Genomic DNA, 23,497 nt, shown 5'->3' with positions numbered 1-23,497 from the left:
GGGGTACCTCAGGAACCAGATGCTGAAAAAAGATTTCCACATTTTTCGGTGACTAATGATCTTTTCTATAGAGTCAATAAGGTTAAGGATGAGATTGTGGAACAGCTTCTGGTACCTAAGCCGTACCGGCGTCAGGTGCTTGACATGGCACATAACCATGTTCTTGGGGGACACTTGGGGACTGACAAAACGCGAGAGAGGGTTCTCCAGAGGTTTTTTTGGCCGGCGATATATGATGACATTAAAAAATACTGCGAGTCGTGCCCCACATGTCAGGTTAGTGCCCCAGTGTCACATTTTCGCAGTCCTTTGGTTTCGCTCCCTATTATAGAGGTGCCTTTTGAGCGTATTGCCATGGATTTAGTGGGTCCCGTGGTAAAGTCAGCTAGAGGACACCAGTATATTTTGGTAGTCATAGATTATGCGACCCGCTATCCTGAGGCTGTACCCTTAAGAAACACTGCATCTAAAACAATTGCACGTGAGTTGTTTTATATGTTCTCTAGGACTGGGATCCCCAAAGAAATCCTAACTGACCAAGGTACGCCATTTATGTCAAAACTGATGAAGGAATTATGCAAACTGTTTAAAGTCTCACACATCCGTACCTCTGTATACCACCCCCAGACGGACGGATTGGTGGAGAGATTTAATAAAACTTTGAAACATATGTTGAAGAAAGTGGTGGGAAAAGATGGTCGTGACTGGGATCATTTATTACCCTACCTCATGTTTGCTATTAGGGAGGTGCCCCAAGCATCCACAGGGTTCTCACCATTCGAGTTGGTCTATGGTCGTCACCCTAGGGGTCTACTGGACATTGCAAAAGAGACATGGGAGAGTGAGTCCACCCCATACAAGAGTGTTATTGAGCATGTAGCACAAATGCAGGACCGTATAGCCACTGTAATGCCCCTGGTAAGGGAACACCTCCAGAGAGGTCAAGAGGCCCAAAGTAGAATTTACAACCGGTCCGCAAGAATCAGGACATTCAACCCAGGCGATAGGGTCCTTATACTAGTCCCCACTGTTGAGAGTAAATTCTTAGCGAAGTGGCAAGGTCCTTATGAAATTGTTGAAAAGATCAGTGAGGTGAACTACAAGGTGCACCAACCAGGTAGAAGGAAGCCTTTCCAAGTTTATCACATAAACTTGATCAAGCCCTGGAAAGACAGGGAATCCTTGGTGGCGACAAATACTGTTAATAATTTGTCACCACCAATCCCTCCAGTCAAAGTAGGTGATGCTCTATCAGTGTCACAGAAACAGGAGGCTCTGGAATTTTTACAGAAAAACAAAAACAAGTTCTCTGACCTCCCAGGGCGTACCCACCTCATCCATCATCACATTGAAACTGAGCCTAGAAGCAGAGTAAACCTAAAGCCCTATAGGATACCGGAGGCACGTAGGAAAGCCGTATCTGACGAGGTAAAACGTATGCTTGATCTGGGGGTAATTGAGGTGTCACAGAGTGAATGGTCCAGCCCGATTGTGCTAATCCCAAAGCCCAATGGAACTTGGAGGTTCTGTAACGATTTCAGAAAGTTGAATGAGATCTCCAAGTTCGATGCTTATCCTATGCCCAGGGTAGATGAGTTGATTGAGAAGTTAGGTAACGCCAGGTACATAACCACCCTCGATCTCACAAAGGGCTACTGGCAGATTCCACTTTCTGACGAGGCTAAAAAGAAAACAGCATTCTCCACCCCTGATGGGCTATTCCAGTATGTAGTGATGCCATTCGGGTTACATGGAGCGCCTGCAACTTTCCAGAGGTTGATGGACTTGATTCTGCGACCACATCGGGATTACTCAGCCGCCTACCTCGATGATGTGGTCATTTTTAGCCCTGATTGGGAAAGTCACCTCTGTAAGGTACAGGCCGTGTTGGATACCATAAGTGATGCAGGGTTGACCATAAATGCCGAGAAGTGTGCTCTAGCCCTAGAAGAGGCCAAATATCTGGGCTACATTGTTGGGAGAGGATTGATTAAGCCACAGCTAAATAAAATTGAGGCAATACAGAATTGGCCTAGACCCCTGACAAGGAAACAGGTTAGAGCTTTCCTGGGTATTACCGGTTATTACCGTAGATTTGTGCCGAACTTTGCCTCAGTTGCTGCTCCACTAACTGACTTGACAAAGGGCGGAAAGACAGCAATGGTCACGTGGACCCCAGAGGCCGAGAAGGCTTTCCAAAGCCTTAAGTCTGCCTTGTGCCAACCACCTGTGTTAGTTACCCCCAATTTCAGGCGAGAATTTCTGGTCCAGACAGATGCCTCTAACACAGGCTTAGGTGCAGTACTCTCACAAGTAGTGAATGGTGAGGAGCATCCGGTGACATACTTGAGTAGAAAACTAACCCCGGCCGAGAAAAATTATGCCATTGTGGAGCGAGAATGTTTGGCAGTGAAGTGGGCCCTAGAATCTTTAAAGTATTACTTGCTAGGCAGGAAATTCAAGTTGGTGACAGACCATGCCCCCCTAACATGGATGAAGTTAAACAAGGAGAGAAATGCAAGAGTGACTAGATGGTTTCTGTCCTTACAAAACTTTAATTTCACTGTGGAACACAGGCCAGGGAAATTACAGGCAAATGCTGACGCATTGTCGAGGGTGAGTTGTCTGTGGGGACAAAAGGCTCAGCCCTCCGGTCTGAAAAAGAGGGGGGGGGATATGTAGACATGTCACTGGAGAAGTGGTTGAGGGGGTGTACATCTCACCTAGGTTGCTACACAGTGTGAGATGGTAAGTCCAGGATGGATCAGTTTCTCAGCAGCAATATGCTGCTGAGTTGTTATTTAATCTTGCCGGGCCTGGGTTTATATGGAATGGCAGGTAGGTTTGGTAGAGGGACCTGTCATTCCACACCCCCCATCCCTCGTTCCAGTTCTGGGTTTTGGATCAGGTGAGCTTTGATCCTAATTAGCCTGGGAAGGTAAAGGCTCTGCGGGCCTGCAGGTGTTTGCTCTCAGCCAGGGAAACGAACAGTCTGTGTGTTTGAGGAAGCTGCAAGCACAGCCACTGCTGGAGCTAAAATCCACCCTGCGATATCCAGGCGAAAGACGCTGTGTTTATAAGTGTCAGATAGGTGAGAAGAACCTGTTAGTAAGCGCCCAGCCGGGCTAGGTTGTTTGTTTTTGTTATTATTTTGTTCCTGTTATACACAAGAAGCACGGTGTTGCTGTATATTTTGTTTGTTGGACTGTTTGTACCACGAATAAACGCCAAGGTCTGCTTTATAAAGTCCAAGTCTGCTGTGAACTGTGTCCAAACACACCCTACCCCGGGAAGATCCCTTACAATATATATATATATATATATATATATATATATATATTCTACATCCAGTGTAGCCTATATCTGACTGGAGTGCATTCTTGGTGTACTTTTTCTAATATACTTCAGGTGGTGTGTATATATATATATATATATATATACACACCACCTGAAGTATATTAGAAAATGTACACCAGGAATGCACTGCAGTCAGATGTCAGATATAGGCTACACTGGATGTAGAATATATATATATATATATATATATATATATATATATATATGAAATACACTACAGCTGAATAACCTGCCTGCTCAATCTAAATCACACTATTTCTCCATCCACACCAACAACACTACACAGGGCCGCTGTGCAGGCAGCCTTATATAGTGTGAGCCATGATTGGCCAAAAGCACCCTACCTTTGGCCAATTATGGCTATCTTAGCAGAGGGAGCTGGGATTGGACAAAGCATGCAGGTCATGGTGCATGCTTTGGCCAATCATCATATAGCAATGCACTGCGATCTCGCAGTGCATTATGGGGCGTTCTGCGGTGCTCGAATTTGCTGCAAACACCCCATGATGTTCATTTTTCGCCGAACGGCGAACACCCAATGTTCGAGTCTAACTTATGTTCGACCCGAACATCGAGCTCTTCCCTACTTATGACATACATCTGAGGATGCCAACCTTTGTATTCGCATCAAGAAGCATATGTCCTCCAGATTCTATAATAAATTACTCTAGAGGCTGGCTTCCTAGCATTGATCAGGGTAGTCACCACTGAGCTTGAAAGCCCCCAATCTTTTAGAATGTGGGTTTCAATAGCCAAACCTTTAAATTGAGATTGTAAGGTAGGGATGAAACACTGGTCCCTGCAAAAGCATGTCTAGACGTGGTGGAAGGGTCCATGGGTCCCCCACTGCCATCTTTACGATTTCTGCATACCGGGATTTTCTGGGCCATGCCAGGGCTACAAGAACCAATGGGGGCAGTATGTACAGGAGAGGAGATTGAAGGGTATTATGGGGGCGGCATGTACAGAAGAGGAGTGTGGAGGGTATGATGCAGCAGTATGTACAGGAGAGGAGTGCTGAGGGTATGATGGGTGTAGTATGTACAGAAGAGGAGTGTGGAGGGTATGATGGGGGTAGTATGTACAGGAGAGGAGTGCAGCGGGTATGATGGGGCAGTATATACAGGAGAGGAGTGCGTAGGGTATTATGGGGCAGTATGTGCAGGAGATGAGTGCGAAGGGTATGATGAGGGTAGTATGTACAGGAGAGGAGAGTGGAGGGTATGATGGGGGTAGTATGTACAGCAGAGGAGTGTGGAGGGTATGATGGGGGTAGAATGTACAGGAGAGGAGTGTGGAGGGTATGATGGGGATAGTATGTACAGGAGAGGAGTGTGGATTGTATGATGGGGTAGTATGTACAGTAGCGGAGTGCGGAGGGTATGATGGGGCGGTATATACAAGAGAGGCGTACAGAGGTTATGGTGGGGGTAGTATGTACAAGAGAGGAGTGCAGAGGGTATGATGGGGCGGTATGTACAGGAGAGGAGTGCGGAGGGTATGATGGGTTAGTATGTACAGGAGAGGAGTGCGGAGGGTATGATGGGGTGGTATGTACAGGAGAGTAGTGCGGAAGGTATGAAGGGGGCAGAATGGGGAGGGATTTTGTGCTGTGTCTGTGGAGTGACTATGAAATGATGTCCCTCAGCTGGGGGGTAAGAAGCAGCTCTGAGTGATGTCCGTCAGCTGGATGTATAAAGTGGTCTGGGGGTGATACAAGCTGGAGGGGGGTTGGGGGCAGAGAACTGGTCAGATAGTGATGGTGTGTCTATAATAAAAAAAAGCTCATCCACTAATATATACAACAATACAACAATGCCAGCCTCTAGCACTCTGTGTATGCCCAGATGATGTGATAGTAATTGATGACCATTCATGTAACTCTATATTGCCCCTGGTCTGAGCTGAATAATGTGCCCGGGTCTCCGGCAGTACAAAACTAAGCCCATTGTTTACCTTTCTTAGGCCTTACAGCAAATCCCCCGATGGCAGCCCCACCCAGCACAAGGTCTGTTTTCAGAAGAAGTTTCCAACTTAAGCTTAGGAGAAAGAAGAGTCCACACAACGACAGACATTTTACTCTTTATTGGAACACATTTGATTCATAGTTGATTTACATTAGATTATGTCAGTCACCCCAATGGTGATGGTACATTCCTTAAGTTACAAGCAGATAGAGAACAGCATAGATGGGAGTCGAGGAGCAGCCCAAACCTTTAGGGTATCCCCATGAGTATGAGTATCCCCATGAGTCTTGCACCTCCTTTTCTTGTGTCCCCCCTATTTTAAACCCCCAGGAAGTTAAAGCCTAACATATATAACTAAATATTACCAAATTGTGAAGAAACATTTACCAAACCATTTTCTTTTCAAGACTAAGATCAGGTGTGGTCCTATTTAGTAAGTTCAGTAATCGGTTAGTCTTTTATTGCCTTAGCAAAAGATTATTTCTGATTGGTTGTTTTGGCTTACTGTCACCGTGCATTATTTATCTTTGCAAAACATTTCTGAAAGAGGTACATATTTAGAAGAAACATCAAAACTGGAGATACAGTGATAAATCGTAAATAAGATGTCATTTTTCATATAGTCACATGTATTTAATGCTTTTCAGGAGAGTAACTGAACACAATCACCAAAATGTATTAAAGTGATTGTAAACCTCAGACATGAAGTATGAACAAAGCATATCCCTCTATAGTCTGTACATATCTCAGTCCAGAGCACTAAGTGTCATTTCTGTCTGCTGCTTTATTCCTCTGCTATGTGTATGAGTCACTTCTGACGTTTTTCTGACATCAAGTGCCTGTGATTGACAGTCTCAGCTCTGTTCCTGTGTGCTGTGTGAGGGGGGGAGGTATCTTCCCCCCAATCAGCTCTCAGCGATCCCCTCACTGAACTCTGCAGTGTGTGTGTGTGTGTTGTCATCTCCCCCCCCCCCTGCTTTCTGAAAGCTCAGATGAGCTGCGTACATTTTGCACTTTGAAGGTCTGTAGAGAATATAGGACCGTAGATAAACAGGTGCAACTTAAGTAGGAAGATTTGTTTCATCTCTGTGTATCATCTGAGGCCAGTCACTTCACTGGGTTAATGTAAGGATTTACAACCACTTTAATGCTTGGTATATGGAGTTGCGCAAGAGAAAAAAGGAATGTAGATTCTAAAAGTTTGGTTTTTGAAAATTATAAAAGGAGAATTTGAAGGATAAAAGAGGAGCATGAATTCTAAGAATTGGATTATTTGCACTGATTTAAAACTCACAAATGAAAAAACGTCTGCTTGCGCAATTCTCATCATTCCACCCTCCATCATCCCACATTTCCACGCAGTCCTCATTGTTATTAAGGTCGTTGGGTTCACCTGCACGCCAGTTGAAGTATGTAATGGCTTGTCCAGACTGATCTCTAAAGTTACCCTCGTACTGCAAGTCGTTCAGACCCAAGAATGTGTGCGTGTTAACCGTTCTGCGGAGGGAGAAAACGGCTTGGTTTTCTTCTGGGGTCCGGGGTACGGCCAACTGACCTCCGTTCCTGGCACAGGTGGCTTTGGCCTCGTCGTAAGTGACTGCAATACTATTCAAAATATAGTTTTTCTTTCTGATTCTTGCAATGTCTTTTCCAAGTGAAAAAAGTGTTATAGTGGGAAGAAAGGAAAAAGAAAACATTTTTAGCATGAGATTTCATGGAACACATAGTAGAAAGTAACATCTGCCACTTTTTATTAGGTTAAAGCAGGGGTGCCCAACCAGTGGCCCGGGGGCCACATGTGGCCCGCGGAGCCCTCTGATGTGGCCTGCGACCTCCTTCTCTGAGATGGCGGATTGTCAAATCCAGATCATGGGTTGCGGACCCGTCATCCCAGAGCATCTGTGTTGTTAATGAAGCCGGTGGTAGAGAAAGCAAGCAGAGCTGTGTAAGCTGATGCTTCCTGCATAGCGGTGGCTCCTGTCACAAGCGGAGTGATACCAAATGCATTCTGCCTGGGACAGCAACAGGAGGCGATACCTGAATGGAAGATTGTTATTAAAGGTCAGTTATTATCAGTCTTATATTATTAGTGTATGTATGGGCATAACGGTGCAGTGGTTACTGGGCTGCTTTCAAACTGATCCGTAGGTGCAGCGCACCTGAACTGCACCTGCGGATCAGTTTGAATACAGCCTAGTAACCACTGCACAGATATGCCAATGCATACCTGCACTGAGGCATAGACTTCTCGTATTACCTGTTTGGTGCACTTTCAGAAAGTGGACCACACCTGCAGGATATAATAGAAGTCTATGGCAAAGTGTAGCTAACCCACAGGAAAGACACAGGTGCACTGCGCTGCATTCGTGTGAAAACAGTCTTATACCCTGTACACACAGAAAAAGTCAGAAAAAGTCAGATCGGATTATGTTGTTGGAAAATCCGAACCTGTGTGGGCTCTATCAGACTTTTTCTGTTGGATTTTCCGACGCACAAAGTTTGAGAGCAGGATCTAAAATTTTCCGACAACAAAGTCCGATCGTACAAATTCTGATCGTGTGTAGACAATTCCGATGGACAAAGTGCCATGCGTGCTCAGAATAAACTAAGAGACGAAAGCTATTGGCTACTGGCCCATTTATAGTCCCGAGGTATGTGTTTGACGTCACCTCGTTCAGAACGATTTTCCGACAACTTTGTGTGACCGTGTATATGCAACACAAGTTTCGGACAAAATCCGGCAGAAAAAATCAGGAGGATTTTGTGGTCGGAATGTCCGACCATGTGTATAGGGCATCATGCCCTGTACACACAGTCGGAAATTCAGACAAAAAAGGTCCGATCTGATTATGTTGTCGGAAAATCCGATCGTGTGTGCGCTCTATCAGACTTTTTCGGAAATTCAGATGGAAAAAGTTTAAGAGCTGGATCTACAATTTTCCAACAACAAAATCTGATCTGACTTTTTCCGATCGTTTGTAGAGAATTCTGGTGGACAAAGTGCCACACATGCTCAGAATAAATTATGAGATGAAAGCTATTGGCTACTGGCCTCTACGTAGTCCCACTGTACGCAACAAACGTCACCTCGTTCTGAATTTTCCAACAACTTTGTCCAACCGTGTGTATGCAATACAAGTTTTGGCCAAAATCCGTCTGAAAAAATCAGACGGTTTTTGTGGTCGGAATGTCCGACCATGTGTACAAGGCATTAGGCCCCTTTCACACAGTCGGTCAAACCCAATCAGATCCTCCATTCAGCTCTATGAAACAGCAGATGTAAGCCCATTTACACTACCTCCAATCTGATCCGCTAAAAAAAACAGAAGAGGATCAATCCCTTCTGTCTGGCCCTTACTCTTCAAAAGGTTGGGTTAAAGGGATCCTGCAGGTCAGGGGTGTCCAAACTTTTTTCAAAGAGGGACAGATTTGATGAATTTAACATGCGTGAGGGTCGACCATTTTGCCTGACATTCTTTGAACCATTAAAATTAAAAGCAAATTAACTAATACACTGTCCAATGAAAATTATCTTGCCTTTGTGGCTGTGTGTGGTGAAGAGTCTAAGGATGAGCTTGGGTGTGTTATTTGGATATTTATCGGCATATAACACGCACCTTCACTAAGAGGGAAGTTTCCGGAAAAAACCTACATTTTAGATAAAGAACTGTGAAGCAAAATAAGGGTATACGGTATATACGGTATCCTGAGTGTGGGATTTGTTAGGGTCCGCCAAATATATATATATATATATTTCCAAATCACTAGTGGGGCCGCATTAAACTGGAACGCGGGACGCAATTGGCCCGCAGGTCGGACTTTGGGCATGCCTGCTGTAGGTGAACAACTGTGGCAGCCATTGATGATCTCCATCTAATAATTGTCATTTAGAGGGCTCAGCTGCCACCAGATGTCTAAACTGTAGACTCAGCAGTAGCTCTTGTTCATCTAAACATGTACTCCAGGACACCTAAAATCATCCCTTGTAGTAGGGCTGCATCTGCAAGGCAGGGTTAAATGCTTGTTTATGACTAGAGAACTTGGTAAAGCACTTTTACTAACCTGATCCTCCACTCCTGCAGGCTCCTCTGCACTGCTAGAGCAGTCCCTGCAGCCTGAACTCTCCTATGCTTCTGTGGTCTAAGGTCTTCTGCCTCCAGACCAATGAACTGCTTTTTTGATTACTACTGCAAGAGAAGGCTTTTAGGTTTCCTGGAGTTGGACTTTAAGCTTGCCGCCCAAATTTTGAGCATTTGCATTATTGGCTCAGTAGACTACTGATGTTGACTATGAGCTGTGGACATCAGCAGCATAGGTTGGACCTCCAATTCTTTCAGGTCTCCTCCCGCTACTGAAGTGTCCAAAGCAACGGTCTCTTCTGCGTACCCAACTACCCATTGTCCCCAAATACAAGATATACATTACCCAACTGAAAGTAGCCCCGTATAAAGCATCCAGCTAACCTTTTGCCTGATTCTCAAAGTTTGCTTGCAGATCTCTCAACCGTGAATCCATACCAGAAATTTGCAATTTAAGACTTTCGATAGCTAAGAAAAGAGTTCACACAATCAATTTGAATGTATTATATGCTAAATAAATTTTATGTTCAGGACTAAACATTAGAATATTTTTCTACTTTTCTTTGCTCAGGAGACATTGAGAATTAAGAATTCCAGTTTTCCAGTGTTTTTAGTGGGCACCATAAAATAATAACAAGTTCCCAAGATCTGAGCATTTACCGTATGGACTGCATGTGTTCCTAGGGCTTTAACATCAGCAGTGGAAGCATACAACCACCAAAATGGAAGAAGGGTCCTTGTACCCAAAAGTGATGTCTGAGATGTTCTGAAAAAGTTCCAGAAAGTTTCTGCTGAGGAGTCTCCAGAGAGAGCTGGGCTGCTGAGGCTAGTGACCCTGACTAGGGTCGGTGGTGCGGCGGGCGGCCTGATTGATGGTGTATTCACATTGAGGGACACTGTTTTTTTTATTTTTTAATAAAGGATTTGTCAAAAACGTCTCTGTTATTTTTATTTATTTTATACACTTTTTTGGTGAATTGATAGGGGTACTATACCCGATACTCATTGACATGGGGGGGGTCAGGATCTGGAGGCCCCCTTCATAGGGGGCCTCCAGATTCTGATAAGACCACAGACCCCGTAACCACTGATCATGGTTGTGGGGATGAGGCCCTTGCCCCCATCAACACAAAGCACCCCCCCATGTTGAGGGCATGTGGCCTGGTATGGTTCAGGAGGGAAGGGGGCACTCGCTCATCCCCAGCTTTCCTGACCTGCCAGGCTGCAAGCCCAGATAAGGGTATGGATTTTGGGGGCATGGGTTTCCCCTTAAAATCCATACCAGACCCGAAGGGACTGGGGGAGGACCCCGTTTTTTCTTTTTCTTTTTTCAATAGCCGGGTGTGGGCAATTGTTAATGCAAGTCATTTTAAATGGGATTTGGTTCATTTTTTTTCTTTAGAAATGTCTGTTTTTCTTTAGCTTGTTCTATATATGCTACAGATGCATTTTTTTAACATTTTGGCTGTTTTTTTATTTAGCTGTCAGCGGGGAAACCCATTGACAACTGATGACTCATCGGTTGTTAAGGATGCCGTGGCCAGCTTCCCAGCCCTGTTCCTTAACAATCAGCTCACACTGTGCCCTGACAGACATACCCTCACAGAGATAATCAGGGACAGGGGTCTGTGGCTGCCATATTACATCCCTGGACCTGTAAATCACACTTTGGCTAACTCCACTTATTGGATTACCTGCCAAAGGGACCACCTACTTTACATGCCAGCCCCACTTCTTCCATATGGTACAGCCTCCAAGGCCCCTATAGATTTTAAAAGATGGGGCTTTAGGCCAGAGTGAAGTCTGGAAGGAGCGAAGTCTTGAACAACATGCATGAACTTGAGAGGGTGGGTTTATCCTCTGGGCTCCCCAGGTTGGAGTTAAAGGCCTGATCATGGGATAATACTGTATAGCTTACATCAGGTTTTTTACAACTTAAGTGTGATTATCAGAAAACCTGTCTTCCCCTGAGTATTTGCTTTCTTTTATTCCTTATACGGAAATTATTGTCAATAATATGGATTGAGGACTCGTTGAGTACAATCTGTCTTTTACTGTGTATATGGAATTGTACATTTATACGAACTGTTTGGATTGTTTATGTTACATTTCAGTAAAGAAAATTATTCTATAAGGATTCATGTTTCATTGGCTTACGTCCTAAATGTGCATCAAGTAGAAGAACCTTTTTAGGCAAAACAGTCTAATTATTGCAGGATTGGGATTAATTTAATTCACATCTTTTATAAGGGGAGAGAAGAAAGCAGCAAGGTCTGGAGAAGGAGTGGTGATGTAATAGTGGAGTGATTGGTCTGGGATGGTGGATAGTAGTCTTCCCTTGTTGCACCTCCTTTGCCCCTAAGTACTAGTGCTTTGGACTTTGTGAATGCAGTCAACTGCCACATTGCACCTGCAACCACGTGTGTACTGAGGCCTTGGACAAAGTATAAGTATTCTCCTTCCCAGGTTTAGCACCATCAGAGAAGCAGAACTGTGTGGTAGAACCGGTGGGGGTGAAAATCATCTGGATCTTGTCCATGAAAATCTCAAGGATTGGAAAACTGGCTTGGCAACTCCAGGTTACTGGAAGGCATTATGCGGACCATTTCTTATACGTATGTAAATGCACTAAAAAAAAGCCAACTAGGTAAAAGTGATCCGGGCTAACAGTTTACATTGAAGGCCTCATACACACGGGTGATATAAAAAACAAGCTGTAAAGCTAGTACCGACGCCAGGAAAAAAGCATGTGAAAAATAAAATTTTATCAGCTTTTTGCATTGGCGTCAATATATGTTTAGCCACGCTAGATTTTAGCAGCTTTTCCCCGACTCTATTCAAAATCAATGGTTCCCTATGGGAGCCCATTGATTTGAATAGAAGTCACACTGCAAGTCGGATCATGATGATCCAACTTGCAGTGCGACTTGTGTGATGAGCATCTTGAAGGAAAACCCCCTCGCCAAAAAATAAAAATAAATTGACGTGGGTTCCCCCACCAATCTGTCATGGCACACGGCGGACCCAGCATTACACCGGTAGATCACATTGAGTCAATATTGGAAGAAGAACAGAGGTAGAAGACCTGGCAAAAGAGCGCGAAGACAGCAGAGAGAGAAGACCCAGCAGGAGAGGGAGAAGACAGCGCAGAGAGGAGAAGGACTGGAGAGGAGGGAACAAACCCGGCAGTGGGAGAAGACATCGCCGAAGGAGGGAGAAGAGCCGGAGAGGGGAGAAGAAATAGGAAGAGACGCTGAATTTGCTTTAATATAAAAATTAAAAAAAACCTGTGTACTGTGTTTATTTTTGATACTTTTTTTAGGTGAATGGGTAGTGGTACAATGTATCCCATACTCATTTACATAGGGTGGGGGGCCGGGATCTGGGGGCCCCCTTGTTAAAGGGGGCTTCCATATTCCGATAGACGCTCGCTGCAGACCCCAACAACCACCAGCCAGGGTTGTCAGGAAAAGGCCCTTGTCCTCAACATGTTGAGGACATGTGGCCTAGTATGGTCAAGGGGGGGGGGGGGCGCTTACCAGTGTCTGATGTTTTTACAGCTCTAGCGCTGGAGCCTCAGAGCGCGCTGATCTTGGGGTTTTTTGGAGCTGAAAAACCCTTTTGTCACTTACAGCTCAAAAACACTTGTGTGTGTGAGGCCATTGAATAACATGAAGAGGCGTTTTTAAGCTGTAAGAAAAGCTCCAAAACATGGCTGTAAAAACGTCCATGTGTATGAGGCCTAATACGGAATTAAAATAAAGCAACATGTTATTATGTGAGCAAGAAACTTTCCCTTTCAAGAAAAATGGTCTTTTACCTGGACCCATGCTGTCTCCTCTTTCCCCTTTCGGTCCTTGTGGTCCTGTCAGTTATGAAACATATTTAATGAGAGAGTTAGTGAAAAAAACTGATAAAGTTATAACTTTATATACTGAGTTATATCTTTATATACTGAGTGCAGAATAAGGCCAAAATAAACTACATCCTACAAATATCCTTTAGTCGAATTATTTTAACCAGAGGTGTCGATGACAGTGTAGCGGTGCCCCCGTGGGGTCGCTGAGTACAGTAGTTCCACATTCACCTCCAGTCACACATTTCTAGACAATGAACAGTCCATCAGCTTGTTTTTGTGTTTTTTATTTGAGGGATTAAATGTGGAAGGGGAAAAGGGAACATGGGATGCCCAAGTAATTGATCTTCTCAGGTGAACAAGGTATTTGGAATCTGAATTGGAAGTCTCTAAAGCTCCAATTCCTCCAGCACATCACTTCTGAGTAAACTCCACTTTCTCTAATGCGCAATACTTAATTCCTGGTACAACTAGCACATGGCTAGGCCCCACTCTGAATAAGGCCTAGCAATTTAAGATTCACCATTTGCTGGCAGGGGTACGCAGTCCCCTTTGATATAGCAACCAATGACAATGAAAAAAAAAAGAGTACTTGTGCTAGCTGTAACAGTCCTGTGCAAGTCCCGCCAACCCTCCTGGCTGCAGCAACCTGTCTCGAATGCCAGTAACACCACAGTCTCTCCCTCTGCCTCTACATCCAATCCTGGCATTTCTCTCCCAGATCTTCTCACTGTGCGTGTCACTCACCGACCCCGGATGCATCCCTCCTGATGATTTGCCCGGCAATGTTCCCCGCTGTCCTTCTCCTGCTTCTGTTCAGGTCACCCTTGATGTGGGTTTTATGAGAGGTCCCTTTACAGCTCCCGACCTCTGGCCCAAGGACACCCCCCCCCCCCCAGATAGGCCCCGACAGCCTAACACTCCATAAATCAGTTCTTCCACCCGACAACTCCTCCCACAGCAGGCTGACCCTAAGTTTATATATTAGAGGCCTGCCCTCTGCCGATGTAAGCTGTTGTGGAATCATGTGGTTCAGCCCTATGAGTGCCCCAAGCGCATCCTGTCAGACCAGGGCCCCAATTTCAAGTCCCAGGTATTTTCATAGTTGTGTTGATTAAGTGGAATACGTAAGTCCCACATGCCTACCTACCATCCACATGGCAATGGGGTCTGGGAATGCTTTAATCACAAACTGTTGGGTATGCTGTGGACCCTATAGCTTGGGGATCGAGACCACTGGCCCCAGCACATAGGGGAACATTGTCTGGGTCTACAAGAACACACCCCCTTCTTCCTCATGTTTGGACATAGTGAGAGGCTCTCCGCGGACTTGCTGTTAAACACACCAAAGCAAGCTGCCCCCTAAAAGCCCAAGGAATGGGTGCAAGAGCAGTGGGAAAGGCTGAGCAAGGCTCAACAGCAGGTTCTCATCAGGGGGTGGATGAGAAAGCCACCCTGGAACTGTTGCCACTGAGTGCTAGTGAAAAACCCAACGTTATAAAGGGGAGTAGACTGGAAACGTTGTGGGAGACCATCCTGTACCGGGTAGAGAAACAGCCATTCTCACTGCTCTAATTATACAATGTGGTGTCTGAGAACCCTGAAGTCTACAGGATACATCTCCATCAGAATCTGTGTATGGGGTGGAGACAGCTCCATTAAGCCCCCTACAGACTCACAGGATTATAATCCCGCAAATATTCCCCCTGTTAAAGAGGTCCAGTTGAGTGGTATCAGCCACCCATTGACATGATCCCCACTGATTATCCCAGGTCTGAAGATGAAACCACTGCCGTTTCTTTAGAAGATCACACAGCAGAGGACTGGGAAAGTTCTAGGAGTTCTGAGTAACTTGTGGACTCCTGTGAGGACACTAATGAGAGCCAAGGTGAGGGTACCCATGATAACCCCCAAGCATCTGAAGCTCCTGGGCAAGCTCAAGTAAATGACAATCCTGATGATGAACTGGAGGATTCCAGCGAGTTTTGCTGCCATATTTGGGCTAACCGGGGGGCAACTGCTGGCCAAATATTCTGTTGTACAACATACTGCTTGTTGTTATTGTGTTCTTTTCAGTTAACCATCTGTTTATGCTGTTGAATCTCACTGTTTTATTGTGTTTTGTGAGAAGCGATGCCGAGGACTGCATCTGTCAAAGCCGGGAAGGGTAGACAGGTGCAGATTGACCTTCTTACACAGGTGGCACGGCTGCATCCACCATGCAGGGACAGTAGATTACAAGAGGAATAGGCATTCCTCATTTCTCTTAGGCTTTCATATGTGTCATTGGGTGGGCTGCTGTCAGATTGGAAACTGCCGCCCAGGTAACCTCTGTGGCCATCTTTAGTGAGGGCAAAACTTAAAAAAAAGCTCTACCTCACTGCCATTTTGAGTGTGGCTAGGTTAGGGACAGTAACCTGCTTGACAGGGAGAGTGTTTCTAGCGTAGGGAAAGGTTCCAGCTGAGTGACAGCACAGGGATCGTCATCAGAACTCAGAAGTCCCACCTACTGCTCTGAGTGTTGCCACTTGTTTCATACTGCTGGATAGACTCTGTTATTGTATCTGGAATGGTCTGACAATATAACTTTGCATTTCCAACCACTGTGTGTGCCGTGAGTTCCCTCTGGGTCCCTACCACCTGGGCCTTCCCCCACCCCACAGCCTACGGGGTTTAGAAACACATCATTAAAATATCCATGAGAAAACTAAGCCATGCTTTTAGATTGATTTTCATTTAAAGTCATACAAATCATTCATGTAAGAAGAGAGAGTTCAAGTTCCCAGTTACCTGGCTCCCCATTGGCTCCTCTGTCCCCTTTTGCTCCAGGTGGTCCGACAATTCCTTGTAATCCAGGAGGACCTAATCAGTCAAAAAAGAATAAAAGCTAAAGTTGAATCTGCTTCGTTTTTGACCCCTCTGGTTTCTCCTTTACCCCCTCAAAAAATGTGCTAATGAAGTTTTTAAATGCAGTTGTAACACTAAATATAGAATAAAATTATATGTTTCTTAATTCAGTGGTCAAAAGTTAGACAAATGTTTGCAATTAAACTGAATTTAAACTTCAGAGTTCAGAATTTACCTGAAGCTCCTGTGTCTCCTTCTACTCCCTTTAGTCCTGTTGGCCCCTGCTCTAGGGTTGCCAACTTTTCTTCAAGTCAAACCCTAACACTTTAGGCGGGCACAGCAATTTATGTGTAAACTACATATATTTTCCTATTAAATAACATTTCTAATCATATGAAGTTAATAACAGGAGTCCCCTTTACATCAGAGTCCACATAGTTCCCCCTTTATATCTGAATCCACAGATTTCCCCTTTTACATCTGAACTCGCAAGGTTCACTGTAAGGGGGGGACTCTGTAGACTGTGGTGTAAGGGAGAACTCTGGGGCCTCTAACATATGGGGTGCTCTAGGAACTATGATTTAGGGGGGAACACTGAGAACTCTGATGTACGGAGAAGACTCTGATGTAAGGGGAAACACTGTGGCCTCTGTTGTAAAGGGGAACTCACCCCTTGGCAGTCAGAACCTCTCATCCAGATGTATCTAAGGCTGCCAGACTTAACATTTCCAGCTCCCACTTTCCTTTTCTGAGGCACGGTGCCGGGGATTGGAGTGTGGGCATAGACAGAGGGGTAGGAGTGGGGGGAAGAGGTGCAGATTCTCTCTCTCTCCTCTTCCGTCTGTGTGTGTGTTTGGGGGGAGGATTTGTTAGTGTTGGCTTTGGGCACTGTGAAAGAGTAACAGTCTCAGCTTAGACAACTGCAGCCAGCAACCCTGCTGGGAAGTCATAGACCAGTCTAAATAATATGTCCGGGTTTCAGGCAGTCAGAAACCTGGACGCATGATTCCAAACCCGAACTGTCCAGGGGAATCCTAGACAGGTGGCAACCCTACCCTGCTCTCCTCTTGTCTACTTATCTTAGGGAGGAGGCAGATCAGACAGACATGGATCCGGGCTGCAGCTCCTCAGTCTGGGGCCAACAGCACGTGTGTGCAATAGGTTCGCCGTCACTGTACTAGAGGGTGCTACAATACCTTGACAGCTCATTCGTTTATAAACCATAAATGAGGGACCTTGTGCCCTCTATTCTCCTCAAAAACATAAAAGTGGTTGGGCAACGCTATAGCTGCCCAGATTACTTTTAAACAAAAGCCCAAAGTCTGAAGATCCAATAAGGTTAAATTATGTATTTTCTGAAGAACTATAAACAGTGATACGTTTTTAACTAAGGAGATACTCTAGATCACTCTGACTCTGGATTTTGTACAGCCTGAGGAAGACTACATTGGTCATACAGGGTAAATTTCCTGTTGACAATAAGCTTACAATACCAAAACAGGTGATCAAATCTTCTTCTTACTGCACAGCTTGCAAAGGAGGATCTGTGACCAGTAACAAAAATTTGGAAGGCTCTTCCTGTACTTTTGACATCAACCCTTGATTAGAAATGTCGGGAGGGGGGGGGGGGGGGGGGGGGTTGGTACAGGGCCACAGGCCACAGCAACTTCTGCAATCAATAATGATTCAGTACTGAATCTGAGTTGTCTAAGTTTAGATTACTCTAAAACCCCCTTAACAGTGGCACTTCCATCACCAGGCCTCAAAGCAACTGTGAGGGCTGCTATGGCTAGTGTAGAGTGTGAGTCTGCTTAATAACGTGTTGGTGTAATACTTCCAGAAAAAGTGAAGGGAGTTCCCAGTTCTCCAGAATCATAGCTCCCAACTGTCCCTTTATTTGGAGGGTCTGTCCCTGATTTGGAGCAATTTCCCTCTTTGCCTCCTTTCTCTTCATTTGTCCCTCATTTTGGCCTGATCTATATAGTTGTATATAAAATGCACTATTTATCTTTCAAAAAGTGTTTCCCAGTGCTAAAATCTTCATCATCCAATTTCTAAATTGCTGCAAATTTTAAAAGCCAATATAAAGGAATGGTAGTATAAAAAAAAAGTTCTTGTGGATTTATCTAATCTTTTTTTTTTTTTTTTCAAATCTCCTTTAAGGGGGTGTGGCAGGGGTATAGCCCATACCAACATACTTTTTCTAGTAGGTGTCCCTCATTCCCATTTTTAAATGTTGGGAGGTATGCAGAATCCAGCTTGTGAAGTATTAGACTACAGATCGTTATTGGTATTAAAATTGTGTTCATTTTTACCTGGTTCACCCTTTGCTCCATTTGCCCCATTCAAGCCTGGTAGGCCGTTCTTCCCGGGAGCTCCACATGTGATGATGGAGTAGGCATTCTCATCAGGGTCTTTGCATATCTGTGTTCCTGGAGTCACTAATGCCACATGGAGCAAAAGTAGACAAAGAACCTTCATAATTGACATATTCCAATTACAGCTGGTCTGTATGAGAGAAAGAAACACCTGTGGTTACTATTACAGCAAATAAGTTCATGTTCTGCTCTAGGACATCTACTATAGGTCTATTCTAGGAGAACTAGAGTCATTCCAGGACATCTAGGGCTAGTCTAGGACAGCTAGGACACTCAAGGACATATAGGGCCACTTAAGGACATCTAAAGCTACTCTAGGACATCCAGGAACAATCCAGAATATCTAGGGCTATTCTAGGACATCTAGGGCCACTTAGGGACATTTAGGGTCATTCCAGGCTATCCAGGGCTACTCTAGGGCATCTAAAGCTACGCTAGGAAATCTAGGGCCCCTCCAGGACATCTCAAACCACTCCAGGACATCTGGTTCTACTCTATGACATCTAGGGCCTCACCAGAACATGTATGGTTACTCCAGGACATCTAGGGATACTCTAAGACAACTAAATCTACTCTAGGACATCTAGGACAAATCAGGTCATCTAAGAACACTCTAGGACACCTAGGGCAGGCAATTGCTCTCCCGTTGCTTTTAGTCACATTCTGTTTTTTCTCCTGCCATACTGTTCGCTCACCCAGACAAGGGGAAATATCTAGTACTTTTTTTGTTGTATAGGGCCCACTACCCTTCCCTTCCCAACTAGGATCTATGTAAGTATGCATGTTGTCCATTAGGTTCAAATAGCTTTCTGTTGTTGGAAAATAATAAAATCAGAGAGTGTTTTTTCAGAACATGAATAAGGGAGAAGTTGGGGAGCAGAGCATGCAGAGTGCAGTTGAGATCACACATGATTGAGAGACTGTACTGAATATAAACATGGGGGTTTAGGTACAAAAACATTTACCATGTTAATTTCTTAAGCATTCGCACAGGTATAAAAAAATGATTGCCGCATTGCTTGTAATATCATTATCTCCTATGATTGTCAGTGCCATCTAGTGGCCATAATGCAGCATTTTACCTAAAATACCTGAATCAAAAAGATATTGCATTATGGACACTAGATGGAGCTGATGATCTTAGGTTATAATCATTTTACAAACAATGCAGCTCTCATTTTTTGTGTCCTAATGCTTAAGACACAGCAATATTGTATATCTAGACCCCTAGGAAGCACTGTTTTATTTAATGATCATTCATTTTGTGAAAAAATATACTTGATAAACAGGAAAAGTCACTGCAAATTATTCATATAGTTCATTTATTATGATTTATTACATTGCTTTATTAGGTAATTATGTAAGTTAGTGTTTAGAGCACTGCAGATTTTGATTTATATTTATATACTAAAATTAAAGTTCTTGTGTCTGAAGTTCAGTATTAATGATATCAGTTCAGATCATGGAACTGCTGTGGGTCCAGGATCAGAGGGGAACCAGAGCTATCTGGCTAAGCAGTTATTTATATAGGTAACATTAAGCAAATACATTCGGATTGCATCAACAAGTATCTAAACCCAAAATAAAAAATGTAACATATTGCAGCTCACCAGTCATTATTCTTTATGCGGTGACTGCATTTGTTTTTTTTTACTTTATTTTCACCTTGTGATCCTGCCAGTAACACACTTCTTATCATATGGAGAGCATGCTTATTCACTGTTCTGTAAGTGATTACAGCTTTGTCACCCTGGGGCAGGACTACAGAACACCCCCACCCCTCTACTTATCTCCGTACCATGGGGGGAAGTGCTCTCTAGTGCACAGAGGTGGCTGGATACAAAGTAAAAACTGCTTCAGTGTGAAAGGGGTCTTTCGGGTGATCAGTGGGAAAAATGCTCCTTACAATAGTCGTCAGTGGGAAGAATGCTCCTTACCAGTGGTGGATGGTGAAGTTTTAGGATGGGGGGGCGCCAGACCCCGTCCTTTTGACCCCTACCACTTCTCATAAGCCTCACCCCTTAGAGAATCCACCAACTCTATCCCCTGTATTCCAGTTGCTTCCACCCATAGTGTCAGGAGTATACAGCTCAGCCTCACAGATCAGGGTATACAGCTCAGCCTCATTGATCAGAGTATACAGCTCAGCCTCACAGATCAGGGTATACAGCTCAGCCTCATTGATCAGAGTATACAGCTCAGCCTCACAGATCAGGGTATACAGCTCAGCCTCACAGATCAGGGTATACAGCTCAGCCTCACAGATCAGGGTATACAGCTCAGCCTCATAGATCAGGGTATACAGCTCAGCCTCACAGATCTAGGTATATAGCCCCCCATGAGTACAGACCTCCCCAGGAAAAACCATACAATCAGCACAGACCCCCCAGGACAAGCCCCCTCCCCAACATCAGCACAGACCCCCCCCCCCCCCCCCACCAGGACAAACCACCTCTCCACCATTTATATAAATATAATTCAAATAGTACCTGAAAGTGTAATTCTATTCACCGACTTGCTCACGTAGAAATCTGAATCAGGTGTAGTGCAATAGGTCCAATGTGCCTCTATATATACTGATAAGATGCTGACCTACATGAACAAATTCCTCAGGATGATATTTCCTGTAGAGCAACTGTGTAATAAAGATCACAATCTTTTTCTGAAAAATGTTTGAGTACAATGAAAGTGAACATTTTTCTGCTCCTTACATTGCTTGTATAACATTTTATACAGTAAGTCTACTAAATCAGCAAATCCCAAACTGGGTGGACACAGGATATATTATATGTGAAATGACCAATACGAGATACATTTTCAGTCCAGTAGCTAAACCGTTTAACCACTTAAGCCCCCGGAAGAATTGGCTGCCCAATGACTGGGCCACTTTTTGCTATTCGGCACTGCATCTCTTTAACTGACAATTGTGCAATTGTGCGATGTTGTACCCAAAACAAAATTGACGTTCTTTTTTCCCCACAAATACTGTATTTAAAATCAGGGGAAAATCATGGGTGCCTGTTTTACGCTGATCTCCCGACGATGGTGAGCTTCTCGGCGGCTTTCAGCCCTTCTCGATGGCTTTCGGCCACTCTCTGCTGTTCTTGGTGGCTTTCGGCCACTCTCGCAGTCCCATGTCAGTGGCTGAAAGATGCCAAGAACAGGTGAGAGCCGATGAGAACGGCCGAGAGCCACCGAGAGCTACCGAGCACCACCAAGATACACAGGACATCCGTCTCTGTATCTCAGCGGCAGGGCTGGACTTACCATTGGGCTTGACTGGGCTCAAGCCCATGGGCCCCACTCAATAGGTGGCCCCATGGGCCCCGCCCATTTACGTTTTAAATGTCTTCATATTAGTTACAATTTAATTATCATTTTATCCATTTTTATTGCTTTTATTAATCTCCTGGTTCGTTTTTAATTATTACATTGTTTACTGTGTATATGGTTGTTTCTGCACATCCGGCCACTCCCATTAAGCATGTGTGTATATATATCTGACCTTGTGAATGATCAGCTAGATCGGACGAAACAGCAAATGCTATGAAACGCGTCATCTCATTGGTCACGATGTCACTTCCGGTCTGCGGTGTTTGTGTTCCACCTTGGAACACACTTCCGGCCTCTGTCTTCCGGTTCACGGACGCCATCGATACTGCAAGGCGTGCATCGCCTACATTGCCCTTGAGACATACAGAGCACGGAGAAGAGTTACCACCACCACCACTGCTCATCATCCTCCTGTGGTGCCTCTGAGAATGATTGCTTACATCGTGGACCCAGGACGAATACCAGGACAGTATCCCCCACTTATACGCTTATATATTATCTACTTTTGTGAGTAGCCATTTGGCTGTTTTGTCTTGTCCAATTAAACAGAAGTTCTTTAATACTGCACTGAGTCTGGCGCACCTTGTCCTTTTCTATTTCTGTTTTATAGAGCTGTGCTTCGCTCTCCAGGTTGCAGCCATCTGAGCAATCCTAATGACCGTTCTTATACATAATATTTGGGACTATTTTAGGACTATATGGAATTGTTCCTTGCGCCATCTCTCCTTTTTTCTTATCTTGAGGTTTTCTGATTGGCTATTGGCAGTTATGTACCATTTTGTTCTATTTAAAGTAATGTATAGAAGGTAGGGCCCGAAAGTGATTTATGCCCAGGGGCTTCCACCACATTAAGTCTTGCCCTGCACCATTTTTAAATGGCAAGGCTGCAAATGACACTGACAAGGCTGCAATGGACACTGGCAAAGCTGCAATGGACAATGGCAAGGCTGCAATGACAAGGCTGCAAAGGACACTGACAAGGCTGCAATGACAAGGCTGACTGCAAATGACACTGACAAGGGTGCAATGGACACTGGCAAGGCTGCAATGACAAGGCTGCAAAGGACACTGACCTGGCTGCAATGACAAGGCTGCAGATGGACACTGACAAGGCTTCAATGACAAGGCTGACTGCAAATGGCACTGACAAGGCTGTAAATGACACTGACAAGGCTGCAGATGGACACTGATAAGGCTGCATTGATGGGCATTGAAATGTAAGTTTTTTCCTTAAACTTTCCTCCTAAAGATGGGATGCGTGTTATACGCCGTTACATACGGTAACTTTCTTTTGGTGGTATTTGATCATCTCTGTGATTTAAAATTTTTGGCGCTATAAACAAAAAAGTGCAACAATTTTGAAAAAAACACAATATTTGTATTTTTTGCTATAATAAATATCCACTATTTTTTTTTTTTTTACTTTTTTTTTACTTAGTTTAGGCCATTATGTATTCTTCTACATATTTTTGGTAATAAAAATCGCAATAAGCGTATATTGATTGGTTTTCACAAAAGTTATAGCACCTACAAAATAGAGGATAGCATTTTTATTATTATTTTTACTAGTAATAGCTGCGATTTCCGAATTCTTTTTTTTTTTTTTACGGGACTGCAACACATTTTTGGGCCCATTTATACAGCGATCAGTGCTGTAAAAATGTCACTGGCAGGGTAGGG

At 44.3% G+C, this 23,497-nt stretch overlaps 2 protein-coding genes across 3 annotated transcripts in view; one reads left to right on the top strand and one right to left on the bottom strand.

Moving 5' to 3' along the window:
* The window catches only part of LOC143958172 (pulmonary surfactant-associated protein A-like), a 186,743-nt gene extending 165,615 nt beyond the window's left edge, over positions 1-21,128 (bottom strand). The window contains exons 1-6 of one of the 2 annotated variants that reach the window (XM_077467634.1): positions 20,974-21,128; positions 18,422-18,614; positions 16,050-16,121; positions 13,224-13,268; positions 9,788-9,871; positions 5,637-6,969 (exon numbers count right to left, since the gene is read on the bottom strand). In XM_077467634.1, coding sequence (XP_077323760.1) covers positions 6,608-6,969; positions 9,788-9,871; positions 13,224-13,268; positions 16,050-16,121; positions 18,422-18,596 — 738 coding nt within the window. In that variant the 5' untranslated portion in view covers positions 18,597-18,614; positions 20,974-21,128 and the 3' untranslated portion in view covers positions 5,637-6,607. Of the gene's footprint in view, positions 1-5,636; positions 6,970-9,787; positions 9,872-13,223; positions 13,269-16,049; positions 16,122-18,421; positions 18,615-20,973 lie in introns of those variants that run through there. The other variant, XM_077467635.1, reaches the window with a different exon arrangement.
* The window catches only part of LOC143958174 (pulmonary surfactant-associated protein D-like), a 605,930-nt gene that overhangs the window by 238,120 nt on the left and 344,313 nt on the right, over positions 1-23,497 (top strand). The window lies entirely within an intron of this gene.

The sequence above is a fragment of the Lithobates pipiens genome, unplaced genomic scaffold, assembly GCF_037356315.1.
Source record: "Lithobates pipiens isolate NorthernLeopardFrog02 unplaced genomic scaffold, aLitPip1_a1.2 Scaffold_59, whole genome shotgun sequence".
NCBI lineage: Eukaryota > Metazoa > Chordata > Amphibia > Anura > Ranidae > Lithobates > Lithobates pipiens.
This window is presented reverse-complemented; position numbering and strand designations above follow the sequence as displayed.